The following is a 25,000-nucleotide window of genomic DNA, read 5'->3' as shown; positions in this document are numbered from 1 at the left end:
TTAGACTTTTAATTGTCAATGATATGTTGCTTTCTTTAGGCCGCCTTTTGCATCAAGAAGCTACGAAGCATACAAATTATGTGGAGTAGCAATACCGTACGTGAGAGCTTTCTTCGATATGCAGATTTGCTTCGCTTTCCTAGAGCATTACTCAACTTAGCGTGCTGCAGAATGATGGCCGCGGCATGTAATGTGTGTGTGTGTGTGTGTGTGTGTGTGTGTGTGTGTGTGTGTGTGTGTGTGTGTGTGTGTGTGTGTGTGTGTGTGTGTGTGTGTGTGTGTGTGTGTGTGTATTGGTACTCAAAGTGGCGAATACATGCAGAGTTTGTCTGAAGGCGGCACAAACAACAAGAAGTCGGTATGACGTCATCAACTTTTTATGACGTCATACATTTGCCGCGTGACTCGACGTTTAGACTGGTATAATTATGAATCAGTTTAGAGGACATATGTACAGTGTGTTACTGTTTTATTGCAAGTTAGCACAAATTATGCTTTGGCAAAGAATTTAGCAATGACATGATTTTATGTTTTAGTCACTACAGTACTGTCGTGCATTCTCTTGAACGTGAATTTAATTACATGAAATTAGACACTGTTTAAGAAATAATTAAGAGTGAAAACCGCAGACGTGATTTCTCCACAAGCTGCCATTCAATTAGATTACACAACAACATGCATCTTAGTATACAGAGAGCAGTCGGCAAAACCAGGGGTGTACTTGGAGCATTTAGTTGGTCGGTTCTTTCAGCTAGTGCTTTAGTGGACCTCCCAGTCAGTTTAACATGCTCTATTCTAGGCATTCTATTTATTAATTACAGGTTTATTAAAAGAAATTGGTACATATGTATAGTATAGAGGTAATACTGATAAACACTGCACATTGCGCGCCAAGGAGTTTTGAAGTGTAAATCTGCTAACATCTGGAATGGAGTCCCGGGCTAGCACTTTAGTAGTTACAGCTTCTACATGTAATCTGGTGCAAATATTGCATGCAGATTGGTCGTGCATACATATCGAGGTAAGAGCGGACCTCCGACTGAAGTGGGTCGGTTCGTTCACACACCTCGAACCCCATAGGTACGCGCTAGCAAACACAATCAGAAAGTAAACGCGTGATTAATTGAGAGAAGTTTAATCAAAACAAACACACAAAAATTGAGAAAAATGTCATCTAACATGCGCTGAATAACCATGTTTATTTGTCTAGACAACTGTATTCTACACAGTAAATAACAATTTTTACGACTAAAACTACCAATTCTAATATCGTATGCTATAGCAATATAATCTGCTGTAATACCTCTACATAGCAGCTAAGCGTCGCTAGACTAGTAGTAACAATTGGCCAAAATTCAAAACTCTCGTGTAGTCACTCTAACATGCATCTTCCACATGAATGGTTTCCAGACAGCTGACAACTTCGCTAAACGACGGTCGTTTCCAGGCTCTTCCTGCCCAGCAAGCTTGCATTACGCTTGCATACCCTTCCGGGCAATCGCACGGAACGACGGGACGCTCGTCTCTTTCTACCGCGTCGTCGACTTCGTGAGCAAACCGATACTGTTCGAAAGGAAAGCCACGTGACCAAATCTCCCAAAGCACAATTCCAAAACTAAGCACAAAATGTATTATTACATACAATAAAATTGACGTCGTCGAGTACCTGTAGACATCGATGGATCCATCGTAGCTCTCTCGTCGTGCTAACTCTGGTGCACTCCATCTCACTGTCCCGATGCCATCTTCAGATAAATCTCTCATTTCAACTAGAAGCTCGTTTCCTGAATTCGTGCTGCTCAATGCATTGTTTCGATTTGATCGTCGGTTCTTCTGTGCCCCACTAAAGAGTCTTCCAAGACCAAAATCAGCCACTTTGACAATCCAACTTTTGCAAACGAGTAAATTCTCACTTTTCAGATCTCGATGGATTCTGGGCGGGTTCAATTTGTGAAGAAACTCCATTCCTTTGGAAGCGTCTAGAGCAAAATCTATTTTACGATTTTGATCTATTTCAATACTGACGTCATCCAGTACGTGACGTAATGAACCTCTATGCGCAAACTCGACGACAAGAAACGGTTGTGCTTGTGGACTCGTTTTACCGGCTCCGATGAAAAGTACAATATTTCGATGACGCATTGTTTGCATAAACTTAATTTCTCCTGCAAATTCCAATGACGATTGTGATTCATCATTGTTAATCAGCATTTTTACAGCAACGTCTAGATTACGGTATTGCGCTTTCCACACTCTTCCCGAAGCTCCTCCTCCTATTTCGTTTTGCAGTTCTATTTCTTGCCAACTGATCTGCCACGCATCGTTCAAAATTTGTATTTGACGACGGAAAGCCGTTTCTCGTTCTCTTCGTTTCTTGATGATGCGCCGTAATACAACAACGAGTAAAGTAATAATACCTATAACAAGAATAACCCCCGTTCCAATGTAATAATAAGTTGCGTCTTGACAGTGAGAACCAGTGAATCCGATGGTACACGTACATACGGGAGCTTGCGTTAGCCTGTCGCTCACCACCAGACATCTTCCATGACGACAGTAACCCGTGACACAAACATTGCATTCGGTCAGCCTCGACGAACGCTCTTGTCTCGTCGTCGTTCCGTTTGGACATTTGCGGCACTCTTTCGTCTCTACATCAGAGTAAAATCCTACTTTGCAGACGTCGCAGGGAAAACGAGAAATGTTGCTCGATCCTAGTCCTTCAGGACATCCAGCCTTGATGTAAAGTAAACTAGAAGGCTCTAGACTTATTAGATATCCTCTCCAGAAATGCAAAGATGAATAGGGATAGTTGTACGGCAAATTTTCTAGTTTTTCATGTCCGACGAAATTCCAAGTCTGCAAGTGAACAATAAACATCCACAAACGGATATATACGTTGGCTTTGGAATTCAGGTTATTAATAAAGAAAGGACACCTAGACACAATCCATAGCGTTTCACTTTGAGCGGTCGCCACAAAATAGCAATCACTTCCCCGAATAGAAGAAGTAACATTTGAAATTTGGTTGGTTGGTTTTAAATATCTCCACGAATTGTTAATCATGTTATATCTCCACAATTCTAAGTAAAAATGACCATTTTCGCCATATCCGCCAAAAACAAACATTTCGACTCCTATAACTGCAGCAGCATGACCACATCGAGGTGAGGGGACGCTTTCCGCTGCCTCGTTAGTAATGGGTTCGATGTAACCGGACCCACTACTCTCGATCATTTTCACTTTCTTCCAAATTCTACTTGTAAGAGAAAATTGCCAAAGATCATTAAACTTGTGGTATTCATAACAACCTCCAAACAGCAACGCTGACGTCGAGTTGATAGTGACGACTGTAAAATCATTTCTAGAAGGCCTAGGACTTTTCACTAGTCGTATGTGATCTCTTGACGCGATCAACATTGTGTACCAGGATGACACCACCAACCACACATTTTCCTGCATGTTCATGATAATCCCTTTCTGCCTCATTTCTTTGGGTATATTTATGCCTGTAACGTTGAGATATCCCTCCACTTGCCATCGCTTCGTGCTCAAGTTCATCGACCATATGGCTGGTGGCACAGACCTTAAATCTTTGGACGGAAAGGCAATCCGGTAATATGTGTCTCTCCACAAAGACTGAAATCTGTATTTTGATGGAATTAGAAGGGGATGGTCCATTCTATCAACATGCCACGACTGTTCTCCCGTCATATTTCGTCTCTGCAGACTCCAAGTACTTGTACCACAAACTTCTGTGAAGACGTAATACTTAACAATCTGACCGGCAAATCGTACAACATAGGTTTTAGCTCCTATTGAATATAGAGACAAAGAAAACAGCAGTTCGAGATCATCTCTATGTATCTGTTCGAGAAAAGCGACCCCAGTGGAGACAGACAGCCTAATAACTAAATGATCTATAATACTTATACAAAGAATCTCTCTGGTATCATTAACAAAATGAACATCCAAATTAACGGTGTTAGCAATATTCCGCCAAATATCATATGGAATGCAGAGTTTCGTTTTATTCCAAATTGATTTCTTTACAGAATATTTCCAAATGCATTCGTCAACTAAAGCCAAAACTGTTGTCTTTCCTCACCAACCACCAACCAAATGTACACTTTGGAAAGAAGGAATCGTGTAGTTTCCTACTTTCTCCCAACGATATGTTGTCTGTTCTATCACACAGCTCAGTCTGTAGCCCGCAAAATTATTTCTATCGCCAATAGCGTAGAAAATGAAAACATCCTGACTACAGGAGCACAAAGAATGTTCGCTTTCCACGGACACTGCGTAAATGTCATAACGAATATCTGTCCAATTTGGCCCATCGCCCACAATCGCGACTCGTTTCCATCTCAGTTGTTCGAACACAAATATCCAAGTGCTGTTGATAGCATCAGGAGACAGAATGATGGCGTGTGAACTACAAATTGTCACAAGACGTAACCAGGTATTCGATGGAAAGCCGTGGACAACACTAGCAATCATTTTCCAAGAGTCTGTTTCTTCGTAATAAATCCACGTTTGGTATGAAGTTGCTTCATCTAAAATTGTGTCACCGATTTCTGTTGTAGACATTTCTCCAAAAACCAGTATCCTGTAACGATATTCTTGGATTCTCATCGACGGTTTAATAACTAATTTTGCAGATGCAAAGTTCGTCCCACGTGGAGTATTGCAAGTCCAAGAACTGAAACGTCCAAACTTATTAAAATACTGACAATTACTGTTAAAAACTGCACTTGTTTTAGTATCTTTGCTTGCAAAGGTTGCAGGCGAGATATTGTCGAGTGGAAGTTGTTGTACTCCGTTCCTTGTGTTTCGACTTGGAGATGAGCTTGTGCTTAGCTTGTCATGTGCAATAAACAGAGTGAACAGAAATACGTACAGAGAGAATTCCATGCCGGCATTCGGCAACAACTTGCTAAAGCAAAATGAAACGGAAACGCTTTGTGATTGTCCAACAGTCCTAGTAAGCGATATTGCAAATTGATAAACACAACTAAACGTTTGCACATATATATTATTGCTATACATGCAGACTACTGTTCGTTTGCATTTGAAATACAAACTGCAAACAAACAAACACAAACCGACAGAGATATAAACAAACAAACAGACAACAGGGCTCGACTGTACTTCCTCACAACGAGCGAGTAGCCAACCTCCATTTGCTCGCTCACAAAAATTATGAGATAAAAGTAATACTACTAGATACTAGTAATGTCGTGACCAGATGCAAAGTATCATGATTTTGACGCTACTAATACTACTGTAAGCTATTTAATTGTTAATTAACGTTGCACTTGAGTGCCAGAACGGTACTGTAGTCTGCTGTAGTCTGTAGCGACTGCTTATCATACTTGAAGAAAACAAGCAGATGTGTAGCATGGCATGGGCTAGACACAGACAAAATAGTCCCATCAACGTTTGTAGGCGTGGTCATAAAAATTGTGGACTGCAACCCTCTTTTCCATTCTGGATCTGCCACTGATTCTACTGTCCAGTATCAGTCAATTAGAAGCCAATAAAAGTGGACGTGTACATAAAAGTGGGCGTGTCTCGTATCACCGTGAAGTCCATTTTTAGAAGTCACGCTCTGCCTCTGTACAAGAATAATTTTATCTCACGCAAATACCTCAATTAATTAACCATTTATATACTAGATCATTAGATGCGGTAAACTTCCGTTCTGTTTCCGGCGTATTACCCCGTATAACCTGACTAGATCGCGAAGCGAGAAACATTGTAAAACGTACTGCAACACATCTACTAACACATTTAGCAGTAGCATGACACGTTTCAAACAATCTGCATCTATCTTGTATGTCGGTTTTGACGCTAGACGATTGCGTACGCAGCCAAACGACACACTAACTAACAAGTACATACTCTTCGAAACATCAAACGCGCTAGAATGTACCTGAACTATACTTGGGCCGAGTTTCGCACGCGTTTTCGATATCCTTTCTTGTTCCTGTGATAAGTTCTGTCACGTTATGCCAAATCAACACCTAGTTAGCTATAACAAAGAAGAAACTGCGCTACGACACGCACAACACAATTCGACCTATGCAACTACTTTGTCTCGACTTTGGCAATGGCAATAATCAGGCCCGACGGAAGCAACTTGAAAGTGGAGCAGTCTGGAGCGCGTTATAGGATGTTGCCTAGCGCACGCTAGGAGTGGGGTTGCTGGGCGTGTACAGGTACAACCACGAGTACACTGCTTGAACCACGCTGGCTGGAAAGCTCGATTGGAGACTTGCTTCTTTCCAAACTCACGTTTGGAGAATTGAAAGTTGGAAGGCTGGTGGGGTACTTCAATAATAGGAGGAAGCTCGCATTCGACGCTCGATCGCAACTATGGCGTGCCATTTGTGTCAAAATTAGACAATGAGATGAGGCGATGAGACAATGAGATGAGGCGATGAGACAATGAGATGAGACAATGAGATCATGCGATGAGACAATGAGATGAGGCGATGAGATCATGAGATGAGGCGATGAGACCATGCGACGAGACCATGCGACGAGACCATGCGACGAGACCATGCGACGAGACCATGCGACGAGACCATGCGACGAGACCATGCGACGAGACCATGCGACGAGACCATGCGACGAGACCATGCGACGAGACCATGCGACGAGACCATGCGACGAGACCATGCGACGAGACCATGCGACGAGACCATGCGACGAGACCATGCGACGAGACCATGCGACGAGACCATGCGACGAGACCATGCGACGAGACCATGCGACGAGACCATGCGACGAGACCATGCGATGAGACCATGCGATGAAACTGCAATATGAGACTGCACTATGAGACTGCAATATGAGACGGCATCAATATGAGATTACCGCAGATTACCGCAGATTACCGCATGCCGCTACTACACTGTATGGGACTGGGGAGACTGCATTACATAATTATATTTTATCTACTACAGAGAATCTACTTTTTGAAGATTTTTTCACCCGTTTTCTTGTGTGATTGCATCAAGGCTGCGTTTTTGAGCTCCACAAAACCAATCGAAGTGCCTACTCTCCCACTTTTCTAAATCTAGACAACACATGCAGTATGTAGTCTTTGGTATCCGGTTGGAGAGTTACAACATGTCGTATATATCTTGTACGAGTTAGACACTCGCTGCAAGTCACTCTATTTCTAGACTACAATTGATTGTCGAAACACATCTAGATGGAGACCTCGTGTAATTGCCTCTCAGGAAATCCCCTTACACGTGTAGAACACCTAGTAGATCGACTCCTTCCCTATTAAAACCTATATAATCTCTGATACAACTTCACGGATTTGCGTACAATGATAGTCAGCGTGCACACATGTATACATATATACTTACGTCGTCTACCTCTTATGTGCATATAGATGGTGGATTTTTCATGATGCACTCGGTCAACTAGTAATTTTGGGTGTAGTCAACGACGTCGAGTCTGCATTGAGAAGCTACGAGTGCAATATAACAGCAAAACAACACGAGAGCGCAAACTCTAAAATGAAGATAGGAAAATAAATTTTAAAAAAATGCAAATAGAAAATAAGAATGCTATTTAAAAATAAAACGTAAGTATTGTAGTAACATTTCAAATTTAATTTTTTTAATTTTAAAATACTATAGTTAGCATTAAATTAATTGAATATTGCAATGAGAAGAGGCAATGAGACAATGAGACGAGGCGATCAAATGAGACTGCAATATGAGATTACTAGAAGAGGTCATGTAGCTACATCGTTTATATTTTTCTACAAAAATTTATTTCTAAAAAGTCTAATTACAATTACAATTATTCTTTTCAATAATTTATAATTATAAGAGATAATGATAATTAGATTTCTACGCTTGTGTGTTTGCTTTAGAAACCAAGCGAGTACCTATACGCCCACGGTTTTAGACTACGCACAAGTAGCTAAAACATGCTGTATCTTGACACTCGCTGCAGCTTATTCTATTTCCTTAGAATCGCGCGTACGTATGTCTAAATTATTGCTTCTCGGGAAATCCCCTTACATGTGTCACAGGATACATTAGCTAATATAGGAACGCTTCCTACATGCAATAACCACAGTCGTCCTATTTCCAGAATGAACCTAGAAATATAATCTCACGGATTTTCACACCCTAGTCAGCGTTCACACTCTTCGTTGTCTGAGCATGCGATGTCTGCTTTTTCTCACTCACCGTATTTGAGTCTGCGGCTAACTAAAAATTGTGATCCGCCTGCGAATTAACTCTTTCCCAATTTTGGGTCTGGAAGTGCGCGAAATCTAGAGTGTCGTACAGATGACAGGCGAGATTTACATGTGAACGCTAACTAGACCCGGCTGCCCATCGCCAAACCGTGTAAGTGCACATGCATCGAGTCTCAAATAACTTTGTGATGACATTCTAATCGTCACAGGGAGCGATGTTGAAAACCATATAATTTTATAGTACATCAATTTCAATGTCAGCTAGTCACGTACCTCTTAAAATCAACCTTTATTATCTAGATATTTCTGTAGTCTAGCACAACCATAGATTAAGTATCAAGCATCGAAAGGTAACAGAAACTGTAATTCAAAAAGGGTCTTGTTAAACAATTTCTTATTGTGTTCTAACACAATAATCATAGAACCAAACATGCATCTACTAAAAGCCTAGTCAAATCTAGCAAAGAAAGTAGTGCAAAATTTATGTGTCATATTTATACAATTCCAAAACCCATTGATTGAAGTTCAGTGGCTGTTCTGAGAGCATCAGAAAACTCGTCATATAAGGTGCAGTTAATAGGGAGCTCCAATATCATTGCACACGTCGAGCAGTTTGGATAACGTGACCGGATACTCGAAACTGTGATGCTATCCGGCATCTGGAATCCCATCGAAGGGACTGCTGACACTCCACTGACAAACTGCAGCAGCAAACGAAGGTGTTTCTCATCTGTTTCAACAAAAACCGGGTAAAATAGTAGATGCATATTTATACAGCTAGCCTAGCTAGCTAGACTAAAAAGGCCAAGTAATCATGCAGTTGCGTCAATGATTAGAAAGTATGTTACATACCTGCTTCTAAGACGTACCGCTGAAAGTAATCCTTCAAATGTTGAGGTAACGTATTTTCATACGTCACAAGCTTAAGAAATTCAGAAGCTACGAGTGGCACTTGATCTTCGTTTGTAAATAGGCTCGACATTACTTTCCCATGCTCCTTTACCATCGTGCAGATTTCAGGTCCGAGTCCTGCTATGACTTGATCGATTTCTGAACGTCTGCTCAAAATTATCTCATGCACAAGCAGGCTGCGAACTGCTTCTCCATGATTTTCTTTAGTAAGTCGGTAAGGATAGCCAGCGCTATTGCATACAGATTGGTAGTGTATATAGGCCGAGGTAAGAGCGGACTTCCCACTGGAGTGGGTCGGTACTTTAGCATCTCTCGAACTCCCATAAATACGCGCTAGCAAAATAATCAGAAAGTGAGACCCACCGTGACTAATTGAGAAAATTTCAATGAGATCGAACATACCAAATTTGAGGAACGTCATCTAACGTGTGCTAAATAACTATGTTTCTTTGGCTAGACTGTGGTATAGCGAGCATGCGCTTTATGTGTGACTGCGGTTTGCGTACGTGATATATTAGTCTAACGTAAACTAGCGTTGAGTGCACTTGTGCAGTAGAGTACGTGTCGTTCACTGTAGCAGAATAGATTCTGGTATAAGCGGTCCACTGAGTTGGTATACGCGATATACTTAGCCTAGACTACAGCGGAGTAGTGTCACGGCTGATGAGCTATACAACAATTGGCGACGAGGATATACTGGGAAAGTGGCGAAGAGTACGTAGCCACAAGAAGATCGGTACGACACTGAGGAGCACCGATTTAGTTGCGACAAGAGATTGTCATTGAACGATAGGAGTTCGAACTATCACAGTAAACACACGACCGTATGGCTGCTGCAAGTTATCATGGACGTTTGGCGGAGTTCAGCCCAGGAATCGACACCGTAGAGGACTATAAAGAAATGTTCTTCTTGTATTGTACAGCTAACTCGATCGAAGATGGAGACAAACAGAAGGCCGCGTTCTTGACGAGCATCGGAGGGACGACCCACACCCTATTGAAGAACCTAGTAAGACCGCGACTGCCGCAAGATCTCGAGTTGGAGGCGCTAATTGACGTGCTAAAGAGGCACTACCAGCCCAAAGTAGTCGTCATAGCGGAGCGATTCAAGTTCTTCAAAAGACAACAGCGAGAAGGTGAGTCAATCGCTGTGTATTTGTCTGAGCAGACTGCTGCGTCGGTTAGCGAATGACTGCGAGTTTGGGGACTATTTACAAACCGCGCTACGCGACCAACTCGTATGTGGGTTGAATAGTGAAGCACTACAAAGGAAAGTGTTGGCAGAGACAGACCTTACATTAGAGAGAGCTCTGCAAATATCACAGGCTTTCGCAGCAACGAGACAGGAGACTAGGGTTCTTCGTGGGAATGCGCCACAAGGTCTGCCCACTCTGAAGTCTGAGACCGTGTACATTGTTCGGAAAGACACAACAGGTGTCAATACAAAAACCACGAAACATGGAGTGGTGGCGAACAAGCATGTCACCGATGCGGAACGAAAGGGCATACGCCACAGAATTGTAGATCTAAGACACGAATGTGCCATTTTTGCAAGGGACAGGAGCATATTAGTCGAGTATGCCGAAAGAGAATGCAGAGTAGATATTCCAAAGACGCAACACGTGCAAAGGGGAAGCCCCGAACTACCCATCACGTAGACGAGGAATCGCTTAGTGTTGTTTGTAGTATCTCGGACAAGAGAGGTGTCACAGTGGAAATAGACGTTGCTGGAAGACAGATAGAGTTAGTAATCGATACCGGAGCAACAGTTACGGTTATCCCCACTAGTAAATATCAGAAGTACTTGAAACATATGCAGTTGCGCCCAAGTACCACCAGATTGAACGCGCACAATGGAGAGCCCTTCAATGTGCAAGGAGAAGCGAAAGTTCCTGCAAGATACAAGGGACAGCAAGTAAATGTAAAGTTTCATGTGGTAAAAGTGAAGAACAAGCCCGCCATCCTAGGTAGAGACTGATTGAAACATTTTAAACTAGATTGGGATTCAATCTTCACTGTACAGAAATTTCAGGCAATAGACCCAGTGGAAACCTTTCCACAGTTGCTTGGCACTGGGGTAGGTACATTGGTTGGATATCAGGCTAACATCATGTTGAATACAAATGCCAAACCAAAGTTTCATCGACCCAGACCGATTCCATATGCCTTGCATACTATGGTCGATGCTGAACTCGAACGGATGCGGAAGGAAAGTATCCTGAAACCAGTAGAGAAGGCATGTACAATAAGTAAATACTGCTTCCCCGCAAATTCCGTTAAGGAAGGGAGCACTTCCATAAATACCTGATGAGAAGGAAATTTAAGCTAGTAACCGATCATCGACCGCTATAAGGATTCTAGGAGCTAAGGAAGGAGTTCCTACGCTAGCAGATGCACGACTGCAGCGCTGGGCACTCATATTAAGTGCCTACAGCTATGAGCTAGAATACAGGGCAGGGCAGGATAACAAGGAAGCTGATGTATTGTCTCGACTTCCTATACCAGTAGAAGTGATTAATCCAATGAACAAATATTGGAATGGATTATTGTGAACAATTGCCCATGACTGCCAAAGAGATTGCAAAGGCAACCCAATTGAATGTGGTGACAAGTAGAGCATATCAATATACTCGATACGGATGGACTACCAGAGATGTGGACCAATCCTTACAACAATTTGCTAAACGTGCTAATGAGTTATCGATTGAAGGAGGCTGCTTATTGTGGGGCAGCAGAGTTATCATCCCAGAGGAATTGAGAAAGACCGTATTGGCGCAGATACATGAGGGTCATCTGGGGACCAGCAAAATGAAGGCCTTAGCCAGAAGTTATGTGTGGTGGCCAAACCTGGACAGGAATATAGAAGATTTGGCAAGATCATGTGAACAGTGTCGAAACCAGAAGAGTAGACCAAGTACTACTAAACCCTCACATCCACGGATCTACCCAACATCACCATGGCAGCGTGTCTATGCAGAGTTTGCAGAATTTGCGGGGAAGCAGTATTTACTTATTGTAGATGCCTTCTCTTAATGGCCGGAGTCCACAAACTGGGTATACATGCTACTACAGGGCAGACAATTGAAGCTATTCAAAGAAGCTTTTCTTGTCATGGATTGCCACAGCGACTCGTAACCGACAACGGTCCTCAGTTTAGGACACAAGACTTCAATGAGTTTATGGAAGCCAATGGAATCAAGCATCAACTGACTCCACTCTACCATTCTGCATCTAATGGACAGGTAGAGCGAATGGTACAAGAGTTGAAAAAGAGCTTGAAGGGTCGACCAGCGGGAAGGTCGATAAGTCATCAAGTGTCTTCGTTTCTTCTCCACTATCGTACCACTCCACATACTGCAACAGGCAAAACTCCTGCCGAACTGTTGTTAATAAAACGAATACCGATAACCAAGTTATCTTTGTTGCGCCCAGAGGTAAGTGACATTGACAGAGATGAGCAGAGAATCAAGTTCGAGGAAGCTACCTAACGATCAAGACAACTGGATCTTGGTTGTAAAGTCAGTGTGTGGAATCCACGTTAAGATAGTCGTGGTATGTGATTGGTGGGAACCGTCGAACAACAGCTAGGACCAACCGACTATTTAGTGAATGTGGAAGGACATTCCAGGTACGTGCATATAGACCAAATGCGGTGGAGAGATCAACGGAGTATACCAGAAACAGCTAATGTAAGCGTACCAGAGATAGAGGTGGAAGAGATAGCAGCACCAGTCATTCCTGTGAAAGAGACAGTACAAGTAGTTGAAATTCAATCAAATCAGCATAAGAACCAAGATGAGCAGTCTACCTTGATCTCCAAGAAAATGTTATCACCTCCAGAAGACCACGAGATTGAGACTCCCAGACGATATCCAAAGAGACAAAACAGACAACCACCAGCAAGATATCGTAAACAATAGATAAGGACAGCACCAGGCTAAAGAAGAGAGAGTGTGGCATAGACAGCATGCGTTTTAGGTGTGACTGCGGTTTGCGTACGTGTTATATTAGTCCAGCGTAAACTAACGTTGAGTGCACTTGTGCAGTAGAATACGTGTCGTTTACTGTAGCAGAATGGACTCTGGTATAACCGGTCCACTGAGTCGGTATATGCGATATACTTAGCCTAGACTACAGGGGAGTAGTATCACGGCTGATGAGCTATATAACATAAACAACTGTATTCTACACATTAAATAACAATTTTTACGACTAAAACTCCCAATTCTAATATCGTATGCTATAGCAATATAATCTGCTGTAATACCTCTACATAGCAGCTAAGCGTCACTAGACTAGTAGTAACAATTGGACAAAATTCAAAACTCTCGTGTAGTCACTCTAACATGCATCTTCCACATGAATGGTTTCCAGACAGCTGACAACTTCGCTAAACGACGGTCGTTTCCGGGCTCTTCCTGCCCAGCAAGCTTGCATTACGCTTGCATACCCTTCCGGGCAATCGCACGGAACGACGGGACGCTCGTCTCTTTCTACCGCGTCGTCGACTTCGTGAGCAAACCGATACTGTTCGAAAGGAAAGCCACGTGACCAAATCTCCCAAAGCACAATTCCAAAACTAAGCACAAAATGTATTATTACATACAATAAAATTGACGTCGTCGAGTACCTGTAGACATCGATGGATCCATCGTAGCTCTCTCGTCGTGCTAACTCCGGTGCGCTCCATCTCACTGTCCCGATACCATCTTCAGACAAATCTCTCATTTCAACTAGAAGCTCGTTTCCTGAATTCGTGCTGCTCAATGCATTGTTTCGATTTGATCGTCGGTTCTTCTGTGCCCCACTAAAGAGTCTTCCAAGACCAAAATCAGCCACTTTGACAATCCAACTTTTGCAAACGAGTAAATTCTCACTTTTCAGATCTCGATGGATTCTGGGCGGGTTCAATTTGTGAAGAAACTCCATTCCTTTCGAAGCGTCTAGAGCAAAATCTATTTTACGATTTTGATCTATTTCAATACTGACGTCATCCAGTACGTGACGTAATGAACCTCTATGCGCAAACTCGACGACAAGAAACGGTTGTGCTTGTGGACTCGTTTTACCGGCTCCGATGAAAAGTACAATATTTCGATGACGCATCGTTTGCATAAACTTAATTTCTCCTGCAAATTCCAATGACGATTCTGATTCATCATTGTTAATCAGCATTTTTACAGCAACGTCTAGATTACGGTATTGCGCTTTCCACACTCTTCCCGAAGCTCCTCCTCCTATTTCGTCCTGCAGTTCTATTTCTTGCCAACTGATCTGCCACGCATCGTTCAAAATTTGTATTTGACGACGGAAAGCCGTTTCTCGTTCTCTTCGTTTCTTGATGATGCGCCGTAATACAACAACGAGTAAAGTAATAATACCTATAACAAGAATAACCCCCGTTCCAATGTAATAATAAGTTGCGTCTTGACAGTGAGAACCAGTGAATCCGATAGTACACGTACATACGGGAGCTTGCGTTAGCCTGTCGCTCACCACCAGACATCTTCCATGACGACAGTAACCCGTGACACAAACATTGCATTCGGTCAGCCTCGACGAACGCTCTTGTCTCGTCGTCGTTCCGTTTGGACATTTGCGACACTCTTTCGTCTCTACATCAGAGTAAAATCCTACTTTGCATACGTCGCAGGGAAAACGAGAAATGTTGCTCGATCCTAGTCCTTCAGGACATCCAGCCTTGATGTAAAGTAAACTAGAACGCTCTAGACTTATTAGATATCCTCGCCAGAAATGCAAAGATGAATAGAGATAGTTGTCCGGGAAATTTTCTAGTTTTTCATGTGCGACGAAATTCCAAGTCTGCAAGTGAACAATAAACATCCACAAACTGATATATACGTTGGCATTGGGTTTCAGGGTTTTAATAGAGAAAGGACACCTAGACACAATCCATAGCGTTTCACTTTGAGCGGTCGCCACAAAATAGCACTCATCTCCATTAATAGAAGTAAAATGTGAAATTTGGTTGGTTGGTTCTAAATATCTCCACGAATTGTTAATCATGTTATATCTCCACAATTCTAAGTTCGAATGACCATATTCGTCATATCCGCCAAAAACAAACATTTCGACTCCTATAACTGCAGCAGCATGATTATATCGAGGTGAGGGGACGCTTTCCGCTGCCTCGTTAGTAATGGGTCCGATGTAACCGGACCCACTACTCTCGATCATCTTCACTTCCTTCCAAATTCTACTTGTAAGAGAAAATTGCCAAAGATCATTAAAATTGTGGTTTTCATTCCAACCTCCAAACAGCAACACTGACGTCGAGTTGATAGTGACGACTGTAAAATCATTTCTAGAAGGCCTAGGACTTTCCACTAGTCGTATGTGATCTCTTGACGCGATCAACATTGTGTACCTGGATGACACCACCAACCACACATTTTCCTGCATGTGCATGCTAATCACTTGCGTCATCATTGTTTTGGCTATATTTATGTCTGTAACGTTGAGATATCCCTCCACTTGCCATCGCTTCGTGCTCAAGTTCATTGACCACATGGCTGGTGGCACAGACCTTACATCTTGAAACGGAAAGACAATCCGGTAATATGTGTCTCTCCACAACGACTGCAATTCGTATTTTGATGGAAATAGAAGGGTATGGTCCATTCTATCAAGATGCCACGACTGTTCTCCCGTCACATTTCGTCTCTGCAGACTCCAAGTACTTGTACCACAAACTTCTGTGAGGACGTAATACTTAACAACCTGACCGGCAATTCGTACGACATAGTTTCTAGCTTCTATTGGATATAGATACAAAGACAACAGCGGTTCGAAATCATCTCCCTGAATCTTTTCAACAAAAGCGACCCCAGTAGAGACAGACAGCCTAATAACTAAATATCGACCAATACTTATACAAAGAATCTCTCTGGTATCATTAACAAATTGAACATCCACATAAGATATCGTAATATTCAGCCAAATATCATATGGAATGCAGAGTTTCGTTTTATTCCAAATTGATTTCTTTACGGAATATTTCCAAATGCATTCGTCAACTAAAGCCAAAACTGTTGTCTTTCCTGACCAACCACCAACCAAATATACACTTTGAAAGGAAGGAATCGTGTAGTTTCCTACTCTCTCCCAACGATATGTTGTCTGTTCTATCACACAGCTCAGTCTGTAGCCGACAGAATGATTTCTATCGCCAATAACGTAGAAAACGAAAACATCCTGACTACAGGAGCACAAAGAATGTTCGCTTTCCACGGACACTGCGTAAATGTCATCACGAATATCTGTCCAACTTGGCCCATCGCCCACAATCGCGACTCGTTTCCATATCAGTTGTTCGAACACAAATATCCAAGTGCTGTTGATAGCATCAGGAGACAGAATGATGGCGTGTGAACTACAAAATGTCACAAGACGTAACCGGGTATTCGATGGAAGGCCGTGGGCAACACTAGCAATCATTTTCCAAGAGTCTGTTTCTTCGTAATAAATCCACGTTTGGTATGAAGTTGCTTCATCTAAAATTGTGTCACCGGTTTCTATTGCAGATAGTTCTCCAAAAACCAGTATCCTGTAACGATACTCTTGGATTCTCATCGACGGTTTAATAACTAATTCTGCAGATGCAAAGTTCGTCCCACGTGGAGTATTGCAGGTCCAAGACCTGAAACGTCCAAACTTACTAAAAGACTGACAATTACTGTCAAAAACTCCAATTGTTTTAGTATCTTTGCTTGCAAAGGTTGGAGGTGAGATATTGTCAAGTGAAAGTTGTTGTACTCCGTTCCTTGTGTTTCGACTTGGAGATGAGCTTGTGCTTATCTTGTCATGTGCAACAAACAGAGTGAGCAGAAATACGTACAGAGAGAATTCCATGCCGGCATTCGGCAACAACTTGCTAAAGCAAAATGAAACGGAAACGCTTTGTGATTGTCCAACAGTCCTAGTAAGCGATATTGCAAATTGATAAACACATTTAAACGTTTGTACATACATATTATTGCTATACATGCAGACTACTGTTCGTTTGCATTTGAAATACAAACTGCAAACAAACAAACACAAACCGACAGAGATATAAACAAACAAACAGACAACAGGGCTCGACTGTACTTTCTCACAACGAGCGAGTAGCCAACCTCCATTTGCTCGCTCACAAAAATTATGAGATAAAGGTAATACTACTAGATACTAGTAATGTCGTGACCAGATGCAAAGTGTCATGATTTTGATGCTACTAATACTACTGTAAGTTATTTTATTGTTAATTAACGTTGCACTTGAGTGCCAGAACGGTACTGTAGTCTGCTGTAGTCTGTAGCAACTGCTTATCATATTTGAAAAACAAGCAGAGGTGTAGCGTGGCATGGGCTAGACAGAGACAAAATAGCCACATCATCGTTTGTAGGTGTGGTCATAAAAATTGTGGACTGCAACCCTTTTTTTCCATTCTGGATCTGCCACTGATTCTACTGTCCAGTATCAGTCAATTACGAGCCAATAAAAGTGGGCGTGTTTATATAAGTGGGCGTGTCTCGCATCATAGTGAAGTCTATTTTAGATGTTACGCTCTGCCCTTGAACAAAGAATAATTTTATCTCACGCAAATACCTCAATAATAAAAATTTACTAAAGAAACACGTTTGTTTGAAACATAATTAGTTCAGTCTTTGTGCCATTCTGTTTAATTAATTAATCATTTATATACTAGATAATTAGATGTGCTGAACTTCCGTTCTGTTTCTGGCCTATTACCCCGTACAGATTGACTAGATCGCGAAACGAGAAACATTGCAAAACGTACTGCAACACATCTACTAACACATTTAGCAGTAGCGTGACACGTTTCAAACAATCTGCATCTATCTTGTATGCCGGTTTTGACGCCAGCTAGACGATTGCGCAGCCAGACGGCACATCAGTTAGCTAACTAACAAGTACAATATACTCTTCAAAACATCAAACGCGCTAGAATGTACCTGCACTATACTTTGGCTGAGTTTCGCACGCTTTTTCGATAGGGTAAAGTCGCCTAGATGTGGACCGTCTAGAGGTAGACCGTCTAGACGTAGACAGTTGAAGTTTCACTTCTTACCACGGAACGAATTTGTCATCAACCGCGACCCGGTTTGTTGTAGTAGCAAGCACTGCGTTGTACCTTCTCGGGACAGGACGCTCTTCCTGTTGACGCCGCGTTGTCTCACTTTTCCCGTATGTTTAGACAGTAACTTCCACTGTCCTGTCTGTGGCGTGCGATCTCTGCCAAAACTCTCACAACGCAAACAGACGTCGGTAGCACAACGCAAACAGACGTCGGTTGCATGCACAACGCAAACAGACTGCGGTAGTACAACGCAAACAGACTTCGGTTGCACAACGCAAACAGACTGCGGTTGCACAACGCGATAGTACAACACAAACAGACTCGATAGTACGACGCAAACAGACGTCGGTTGCACAACGCAGACAGACTTCGGTAGCACAACGCAAACAGACGTCTGTGTAGCACAACGCAAACAGACTGCGGTAACACAACGCAAACAGACGTCTGTGTAGCACAACGCAAACAGACTTCGGTAGCACAACGCAAACAGACGTCTGTAGCACAACACAAACAGACTAGATAGTACAACGCAAACAGACTTCGGTTGCACAACGCAAACAGACTGCGGTAACACAACGCAAACAGACGTCTGTGTAGCACAACGCAAACAGACGTCGGTTGCACAACGCAAACAGACTTCGGTAGCACAACGCAAACAGACTTTTGTGTAGCACAACGCAAACAGACTTCTGTGTGGCACAACGCAAACAGACTTCGGTAGCACAACGCAAACAGACGTCTGTGTAGCACAGCGCAAACAGACGTCGGTAGCATGCACAACGCAAACAGAAGTCGATAGCACAACGCAAAACAGTAGAAGTTGCTGAAGTTCATTTCTTTTGCCCGGTCAATGCGTATCTAATATATAAAGCTCAAATTGTCTGTCTGTGTGTGTGTGTGTGTGTGTGTGTGTGTGTGTGTGTGTGTGTGTGTGTGTGTGTGTGTTCGCGTTTGGAGGCCACGTCTTTTGTCCGTTTGCAACCGAAATCGGCACGCACACTCGGCACGCACAGAGGATGGTTTGCGTAAAACAATTAAAAAATTACGCACCAGGTCCTCTTTCGAGGGGTCGACCCCCGCGTAAAATTTCTCGATGACGCAAACGCTGCACATTCCAGTTTATTCGAACACACGCCCACATCAGTCCCGTGTAGACTGTATGCATCGCCGTCCTTCGCAAAGCTTCGAGCAATCGAATATCTATTGCCGACGAAACTTACTCTTCTAGCGCTTTCGTTTCTCTCCAAATTCTCATTGCATTTGCACCAAATGCAACCTACACGTTTTCTGAAGCAAGCGCTACACGGAGAGTGTGTCGATTTCTATCGAAACAAACGCGAAGAGCAAGATTCGAATTTATTCAGCACATCCGGGACCTCGCAACAAAGATTGCACGTGAAGTGTCCACAGACCTATCTTTGCACTACAGTATCTTGCCCGTACGAAGGACGGGCCATGTATACTAGTTTATAATAGATAGTGACGCATAGTCACTCTAGAGAACAAGTCTAGAAACATTTGAGAAAATGATGGGTATGTAGGGATGGGTATGTGAGTGAGGCGCTACATAGCCTGGCTGACAAAAGTGAAATGTGACACGTTTCCTAGACGACCTAAATTCTGAGACTAGTGTCAGCGTTAGTAGTCTGGCTACAATTTATTTAGACTGTTTACACTCTAGTGTTAGGTGGCCGGTTCTGAGTTTTTGTACTGAGTTATAAGAAATCTGGATAGGACGCGTTGGATACTTTGTATGGGCGGCCATTTTAGGTTCTTCGTATCCATGCTAGATTGGGAAGGCCCGCACTCTCTGATAGATTGGGTGACCACAGCCATGTCGACATGGCAAACATAGCATCACCTGTTGATGCTCAAAGCAGCAGGATGTACGCATTGACCCTCCAGCAGATAGTGATTCATTTGGCATCGATATCTATTTGACAATGAAGGATATTGCCTTATCTCAAATAAGAGATCTTTAAATAGAATTTCGCTTAGTATTGAGTTGTCATGAAATTTGACTAGCAAATGATTTTTCCTACCCTGCGACTCTGTAAACTTACGCTGTATCTTGCAGAGTTGATTAATCTTCTTTACCACCAATAACTTGCATATACAATCAACTCTTTTCTATATGGGTACGTACTAGACTCAGGTGGTGTAAGTCACGAGCGAGCTCTAGGCAGCGCACCTCTTTTTGTATCATCTAGGCTGTTGTGAGCGATTTATACGTTTTCCTGCATGTACCTTCTAGATACACTGTATAGTATGTGTATTTGCAACACTTGCCTATTTCTTACCTCCTGAACACAACAATCCATGCAACATTACATCCTAGTAAACACCACATAGTAACGCTAACTGTAACTGTACCTAACCCTACCCAGCCCAGCGGGCTGCTTCATGTCATTCCTTTCCAAAGCCTCCATTACTGAGAATGGCCATTGCCATTTTCTGTTTGAACACTTCGTAGTCACTGTATTGCGTTGGGAGAACCAATTCTATGGCACATGTAGAGGCAGTTTGGGAAAACTTCATCTCTGTTGAAATGCAGTGAAGGAGCAGAAAACAGCTCTAGTGGAGGGATCTCTTCGGCTCCTGTAAAAAATGCCAGCAAGTCTCGGAGTGAAGCTTCACATTCGCCATCTACAGCAGTGCAACAAATTACAGACCAAAGCGCTCAAAGACTGTTTGCGTTGTGCTACCGAAGTCTGTTTGCTTGTGCTACCGAAGTCTGTTTGCGTTGTACTACCGCAGTCTGTTTGCGTTGTGCTACCGAAGTCTGTTTGCGTTGTGCAACCGAAGTCTGTTTGCGTTGTGCTACCGAAGTCTGTTTGCGTTGTACTACTGCAGTCTGTTTGCGCTGTGCAACCACAGTCTGTTTGCGTTGTGCTATCGAAGTCTGTTTGCGTTGTGCAACCGAAGTCTGTTTGCGTTGTGCATGCAACCGACGTCTGTTTGCGTTGTGCTACCGAAGTCTGTTTGCGTTGTGCATGCTACCGACGTCTGTTTGCGTTGTGCTACCGACGTCTGTTTGCGTTGTGGGAGTTTTGGCAGAGATCACACGCCATACCTGTCAATGCAAAATCATAACAATCGTGCTACGTTACATATCCAACGCAAGCAATCACCGTTTTACGTTGGTTTGCACAGGCTATGCCTTACTCTACTGTACCTTACAGATTTCTTTATTCACATTCATAAGGAGCGGCTAGAATTGGGCAACTTGTAATCAAAAGTGGGCGGGCCTGGAAAATTGCACACTTAGCTACGACCTTCTAAACCACAACAGACACCCATGCAGAGCCACTTTTTGCAGATCTCTTTGCAGTTCAGGACTCAGATCCAACACAAGGACAGAACGCAAGAGACAGACGACTGCTGTCATCTCATGCAGGTGAAATCCTCACTGCAGATGGATTTATAGAAAAAACTGGAAGCTAAAAACGTACAGAGAATGGCAAGAAAGGAACAGCTACAACGTCAAGAAACTCGCCTCCCATCAGGAAAGTCCAAGGCAACGTTTGCAATGGGAGTGGCTTGTTCAAGCGTCGCAGATGCAACGAGAATGACTCCTTTTCTAACAGTTACGGTCAATCGTACTACCAAGACTCAAAAAAAAAGATAAAGAAGTATGGATAGGCAGCTACAATCCCGGCTGTAGCCATTGATTCCACTTCGGCCGGGTGCGCCATGCTCGATGAGATGCCAGAACCTAGCAAAAGTCTGGAGCCGTCCAAACTGCATAGACGTCTAAGAGACACCGTAATAGATTGTTGGCTTAGTGCGAAAACGCCGCTGTTCATCATTAGCGATAGTAGCGTTAATATCAACCTCTTTAGGACGTCACGTTGTAGTTGAATAGTAATATCTCCACGAATAGCTACAGACCGGAGAATGAGCCTGCGTGATTACCGAGGGCCAAGGATTAATTGTTAATTATCGTTGCACTTGAGTGCCAGAACGGTACAGTAGTCTGTTGTAGTCTGTAGCAACTGCTTATCATACTTGAGAAAACAAGCAGGGGTGTAGCGTGGCATGGGCTAGACAGAGACAAAATAGCCACATCATCGTTAGTAGGCGTGGTCATAAAAATTGTGGACCGCAACCCTTTTTTCCAGTGTGAATCTGACCCTGGTTCTACAGTATCAGTCAATGAGAAGCCAATAAAATTGGGTGTGTTCATAAACGTGGGCGTATCTCGTATCATTGTGAATCCCATCTTTAGAGGTCACGCTCTGCCTCTAAACAAGAACTAATTTTATCTCATACAAATACCTCAATAATGAAAATTCACTAAAGAAACAAGTTTGTTTAAAACATATTCAGTTCAGTCATTGTTCCATTCTGTTTAATTAATTAACCATTTATATACTAGATAATGAGATGCAGTAAACTTCCGTTCTGTTTCTGGCCTATTACCCCGTACAGCCTGACTAGATCGCGAAGCGAGAAACATTGCAAAACGTACTGCAACACATCTACTAACACATTTAGCAGTAGCATGACACGTTTCAAACAATCTGCATCTATCTTGTATGACGGTTTTGACGCTAGACGATTGCGCATGCAGCCAAACGGCACACTAACTAACAAGTACATACTCTTCGAATCATTAAACGCGCTAGAATGTACCTGAACTATACTTGGGCTGAGTTTCGCACGCGTTTTCGATATCCTGTCTGGTTCCTGTGATAGGTCCGGTCACGTTTTGCCAAAATCAGCACCTAGTTGACTATAACAAAGAAGAAACTGCGCTACGACACGCACAACACAATTCGACGTACTAGGCAACTACTTTGTCTCGACTTTGGCAATGGCACTTTGGCAACGGCGACTCCGTACGGTTGCTGTGGGCGTGACTAACGTGAGGGTTGGAATGCAGTCGAACGTGCGCTATTTTACAAACGTTTTAGTATATAGTTGTTACACAGATGCAGTGTTATGAAGAAATTGCCAATAATACACGATCACGTGTCAAGTTTGAGGCATACGCGTAGCCTCGAACTTCCAGACCGTCTCCTAAAAGAGATGACTGTATCAACATCTGATCAAACCGAGTGATCCCAGTCGGCCAATCAGCAAGCTGTCGCCGCCCAAGTAGCGGCCAATAAACGTCGAGAGTTCTGTAATGACATCGACAATTGCGTGTAAAGACAGCTCGTAATTGATTGCATACATGTGCGTTTTCCGTGATGTGAAACTGCACTAGATGGACTCTGCCTTTAATAAAACGGTTATTCAATTTCACTCGTCGTTTTATTACGAAGAACAGAAATTGATATTGTATTAAGCAACAAATTGATAAGCTACATTAGTGTGGCTAAACTACTAGTAATTCATCGCGTGTGTGGTTTCTATCAAAGCATGCGCATGATTTCAATTAAGACGCTGTTTATTAGATTTAAGCACACAGTGTATCTTACAAGAATCACTGTAGAAGTGAGTCTAATAATAATAATGAAATAATAATGAAATAGGAAAACAAACACTTGTCTTCTTATTGATATCAGCTGTCCTGCTGATGGCAACATTGGCAAGAAACATGCTGAGAAGTTGGCGAAGTACAGCGACTTGCGAGTGGAGATAAGCCGCATGTGGCATTGTCGAACACTGGTGATTCCGGTGGTCTTGGGAGCTTTGGGCACAGTGCACGCAGGTATTGCACGGTGGCTGGACATTATTCCAGGTCATCACAACCTGCAGCACTTACAGAAAACAGTGCTTCTGGGATCTACTCGGATCCTTCGTAAAGTCATGTCTTCTTTCTAGACAGCCGTGATGGTCTAAGTACTTCTGAAGCAGGGTTTGCTTCCGGTACTTCTAATAGACTTTACAAAGCAGACTGATCTGGTTGAGCACAACACATAGCTTCTTTTTGAATTTTTGACTTGATAAGTTGTATAGTAATCGCAATCCTAACAGTCAAAATTCTGTGTGTTTGCTTGAGCTCATTCCTCTCCAAGTAAGGGCACTTAATTGAAACAGCATCGGTGTTAATGAACACAACATGATCATCTTTCAACACGAACAATATAGTTTACTTCGATCTTAACTTACATCGGCATTGTCTAACGTCGGTCACACTACACTAGATACACGAATGATATATTCTACGACCAACAGCAGCACGCTCCAGCTCTTACCAGGCATCACATCAATCCCTTTCCACATCAGTCTCTAGACCTTCTCTCTATTGGAAAACATCGGCAACACTCTCGTCCTCATATGGCGCTGCACACGTCGGAAAAACTCCAGACTGCATACAGTCCTTCTCAAAATTTTGCATTCAATATCTTCTGCGTAAAATCATGCTTGTCGACGCCGTCTTCCATAAGAGCAGTTATCTATTTACCTAGCCTCTGTACGTAGTCTTTCTCATTTTGACTTCGAGCGACTGCGTCGTTCTGACGGCAGTCGCCATCGCTCTTCCCAAGTTCTTGTCTGTCAGCGAAAAACGGTGGACGAAACCCATGTAGTCGTGACGGTCAAGATGGATGACTTTACTTTGACTGACCGGTCTGCATGCACGCATGGCCATCTCAAACTTCCAAAATTACGGAAGTTCGTTTCGATCGGCGGACACATCTGAGAATTTTTCTGTTTGATTGTAATGCATGGATGCACCGGAGACAGAGATATATCCAATGATCGTTACAGGCTTAAACGTTTCATCCTCAATGATATGCTACTCTCTTTACACCGGATTTTGCATCACAATACAGCGCATGCATACATGCAGACTATGTGCATGG

General features: G+C 42.8%; 3 protein-coding genes and 2 long non-coding RNA genes across 5 annotated transcripts; 1 reads left to right on the top strand and 4 right to left on the bottom strand.

Annotated features, from left to right (window-relative positions):
• Positions 1–1,180: 1,180 nt before the first annotated feature.
• Positions 1,181–3,244, bottom strand: LOC134185778 (probable serine/threonine-protein kinase drkC). The gene is made up of 2 exons (XM_062653651.1): positions 1,667–3,244; positions 1,181–1,615 (listed from the first exon to the last, which is right to left on the bottom strand). The coding sequence occupies exons 1-2, from the start codon at positions 3,235–3,237 to the stop codon at positions 1,378–1,380; spliced, it is 1,809 nt and encodes a 602-aa protein (XP_062509635.1). The 5' UTR covers positions 3,238–3,244; the 3' UTR covers positions 1,181–1,377.
• Positions 3,245–4,641: 1,397 nt separating this feature from the next.
• LOC134186204 (uncharacterized) lies at positions 4,642–6,168 on the bottom strand. The gene is made up of 3 exons (XR_009970926.1): positions 6,095–6,168; positions 5,936–6,034; positions 4,642–4,981 (listed from the first exon to the last, which is right to left on the bottom strand). It is a non-coding gene; the product is annotated as an uncharacterized LOC134186204 (long non-coding RNA).
• A 6,009-nt stretch (positions 6,169–12,177) lies between these two features.
• LOC134185275 (uncharacterized protein K02A2.6-like) lies at positions 12,178–12,633 on the top strand. Its single transcript, XM_062653056.1, has one exon. The coding sequence runs from the start codon at positions 12,178–12,180 to the stop codon at positions 12,631–12,633; it is 456 nt and encodes a 151-aa protein (XP_062509040.1).
• A 676-nt stretch (positions 12,634–13,309) lies between these two features.
• On the bottom strand, positions 13,310–15,538 carry LOC134185855 (probable serine/threonine-protein kinase DDB_G0278665). Its single transcript, XM_062653736.1, has 2 exons — positions 13,776–15,538; positions 13,310–13,724 (listed from the first exon to the last, which is right to left on the bottom strand). The coding sequence occupies exons 1-2, from the start codon at positions 15,524–15,526 to the stop codon at positions 13,487–13,489; spliced, it is 1,989 nt and encodes a 662-aa protein (XP_062509720.1). The 5' UTR covers positions 15,527–15,538; the 3' UTR covers positions 13,310–13,486.
• A 4,958-nt stretch (positions 15,539–20,496) lies between these two features.
• Positions 20,497–23,106, bottom strand: LOC134186153 (uncharacterized). The gene is made up of 4 exons (XR_009970911.1): positions 23,044–23,106; positions 22,881–22,980; positions 21,274–21,318; positions 20,497–20,891 (listed from the first exon to the last, which is right to left on the bottom strand). It is a non-coding gene; the product is annotated as an uncharacterized LOC134186153 (long non-coding RNA).
• Between the last annotated feature and the right edge of the window lie 1,894 nt (positions 23,107–25,000).

The sequence above is a fragment of the Corticium candelabrum genome, chromosome 10, assembly GCF_963422355.1.
Source record: "Corticium candelabrum chromosome 10, ooCorCand1.1, whole genome shotgun sequence".
NCBI lineage: Eukaryota > Metazoa > Porifera > Homoscleromorpha > Homosclerophorida > Plakinidae > Corticium > Corticium candelabrum.
The sequence above is the reverse complement of the archived record's forward strand: the minus strand, read 5'-3'. Positions and strand labels throughout refer to the sequence as shown.

Excerpts from the sequence above, each read along its gene's own strand:
- LOC134185778 (XM_062653651.1), bottom strand. The coding sequence starts at position 3,237 with ATGATCGAGAGTAGTGGGTCCGGTTACATCGAACCCATTACTAACGAG. Across the intron at positions 1,616-1,666 it reads GGATCCATCGATGTCTACAG|TTTTGGAATTGTGCTTTGGG; the intron begins GTACTCGACGAC and ends TTTTGTGCTTAG.
- LOC134185275 (XM_062653056.1), top strand. The coding sequence starts at position 12,178 with ATGGCCGGAGTCCACAAACTGGGTATACATGCTACTACAGGGCAGACA.
- LOC134185855 (XM_062653736.1), bottom strand. The coding sequence starts at position 15,526 with ATGTTGATCGCGTCAAGAGATCACATACGACTAGTGGAAAGTCCTAGG. Across the intron at positions 13,725-13,775 it reads GGATCCATCGATGTCTACAG|TTTTGGAATTGTGCTTTGGG; the intron begins GTACTCGACGAC and ends TTTTGTGCTTAG.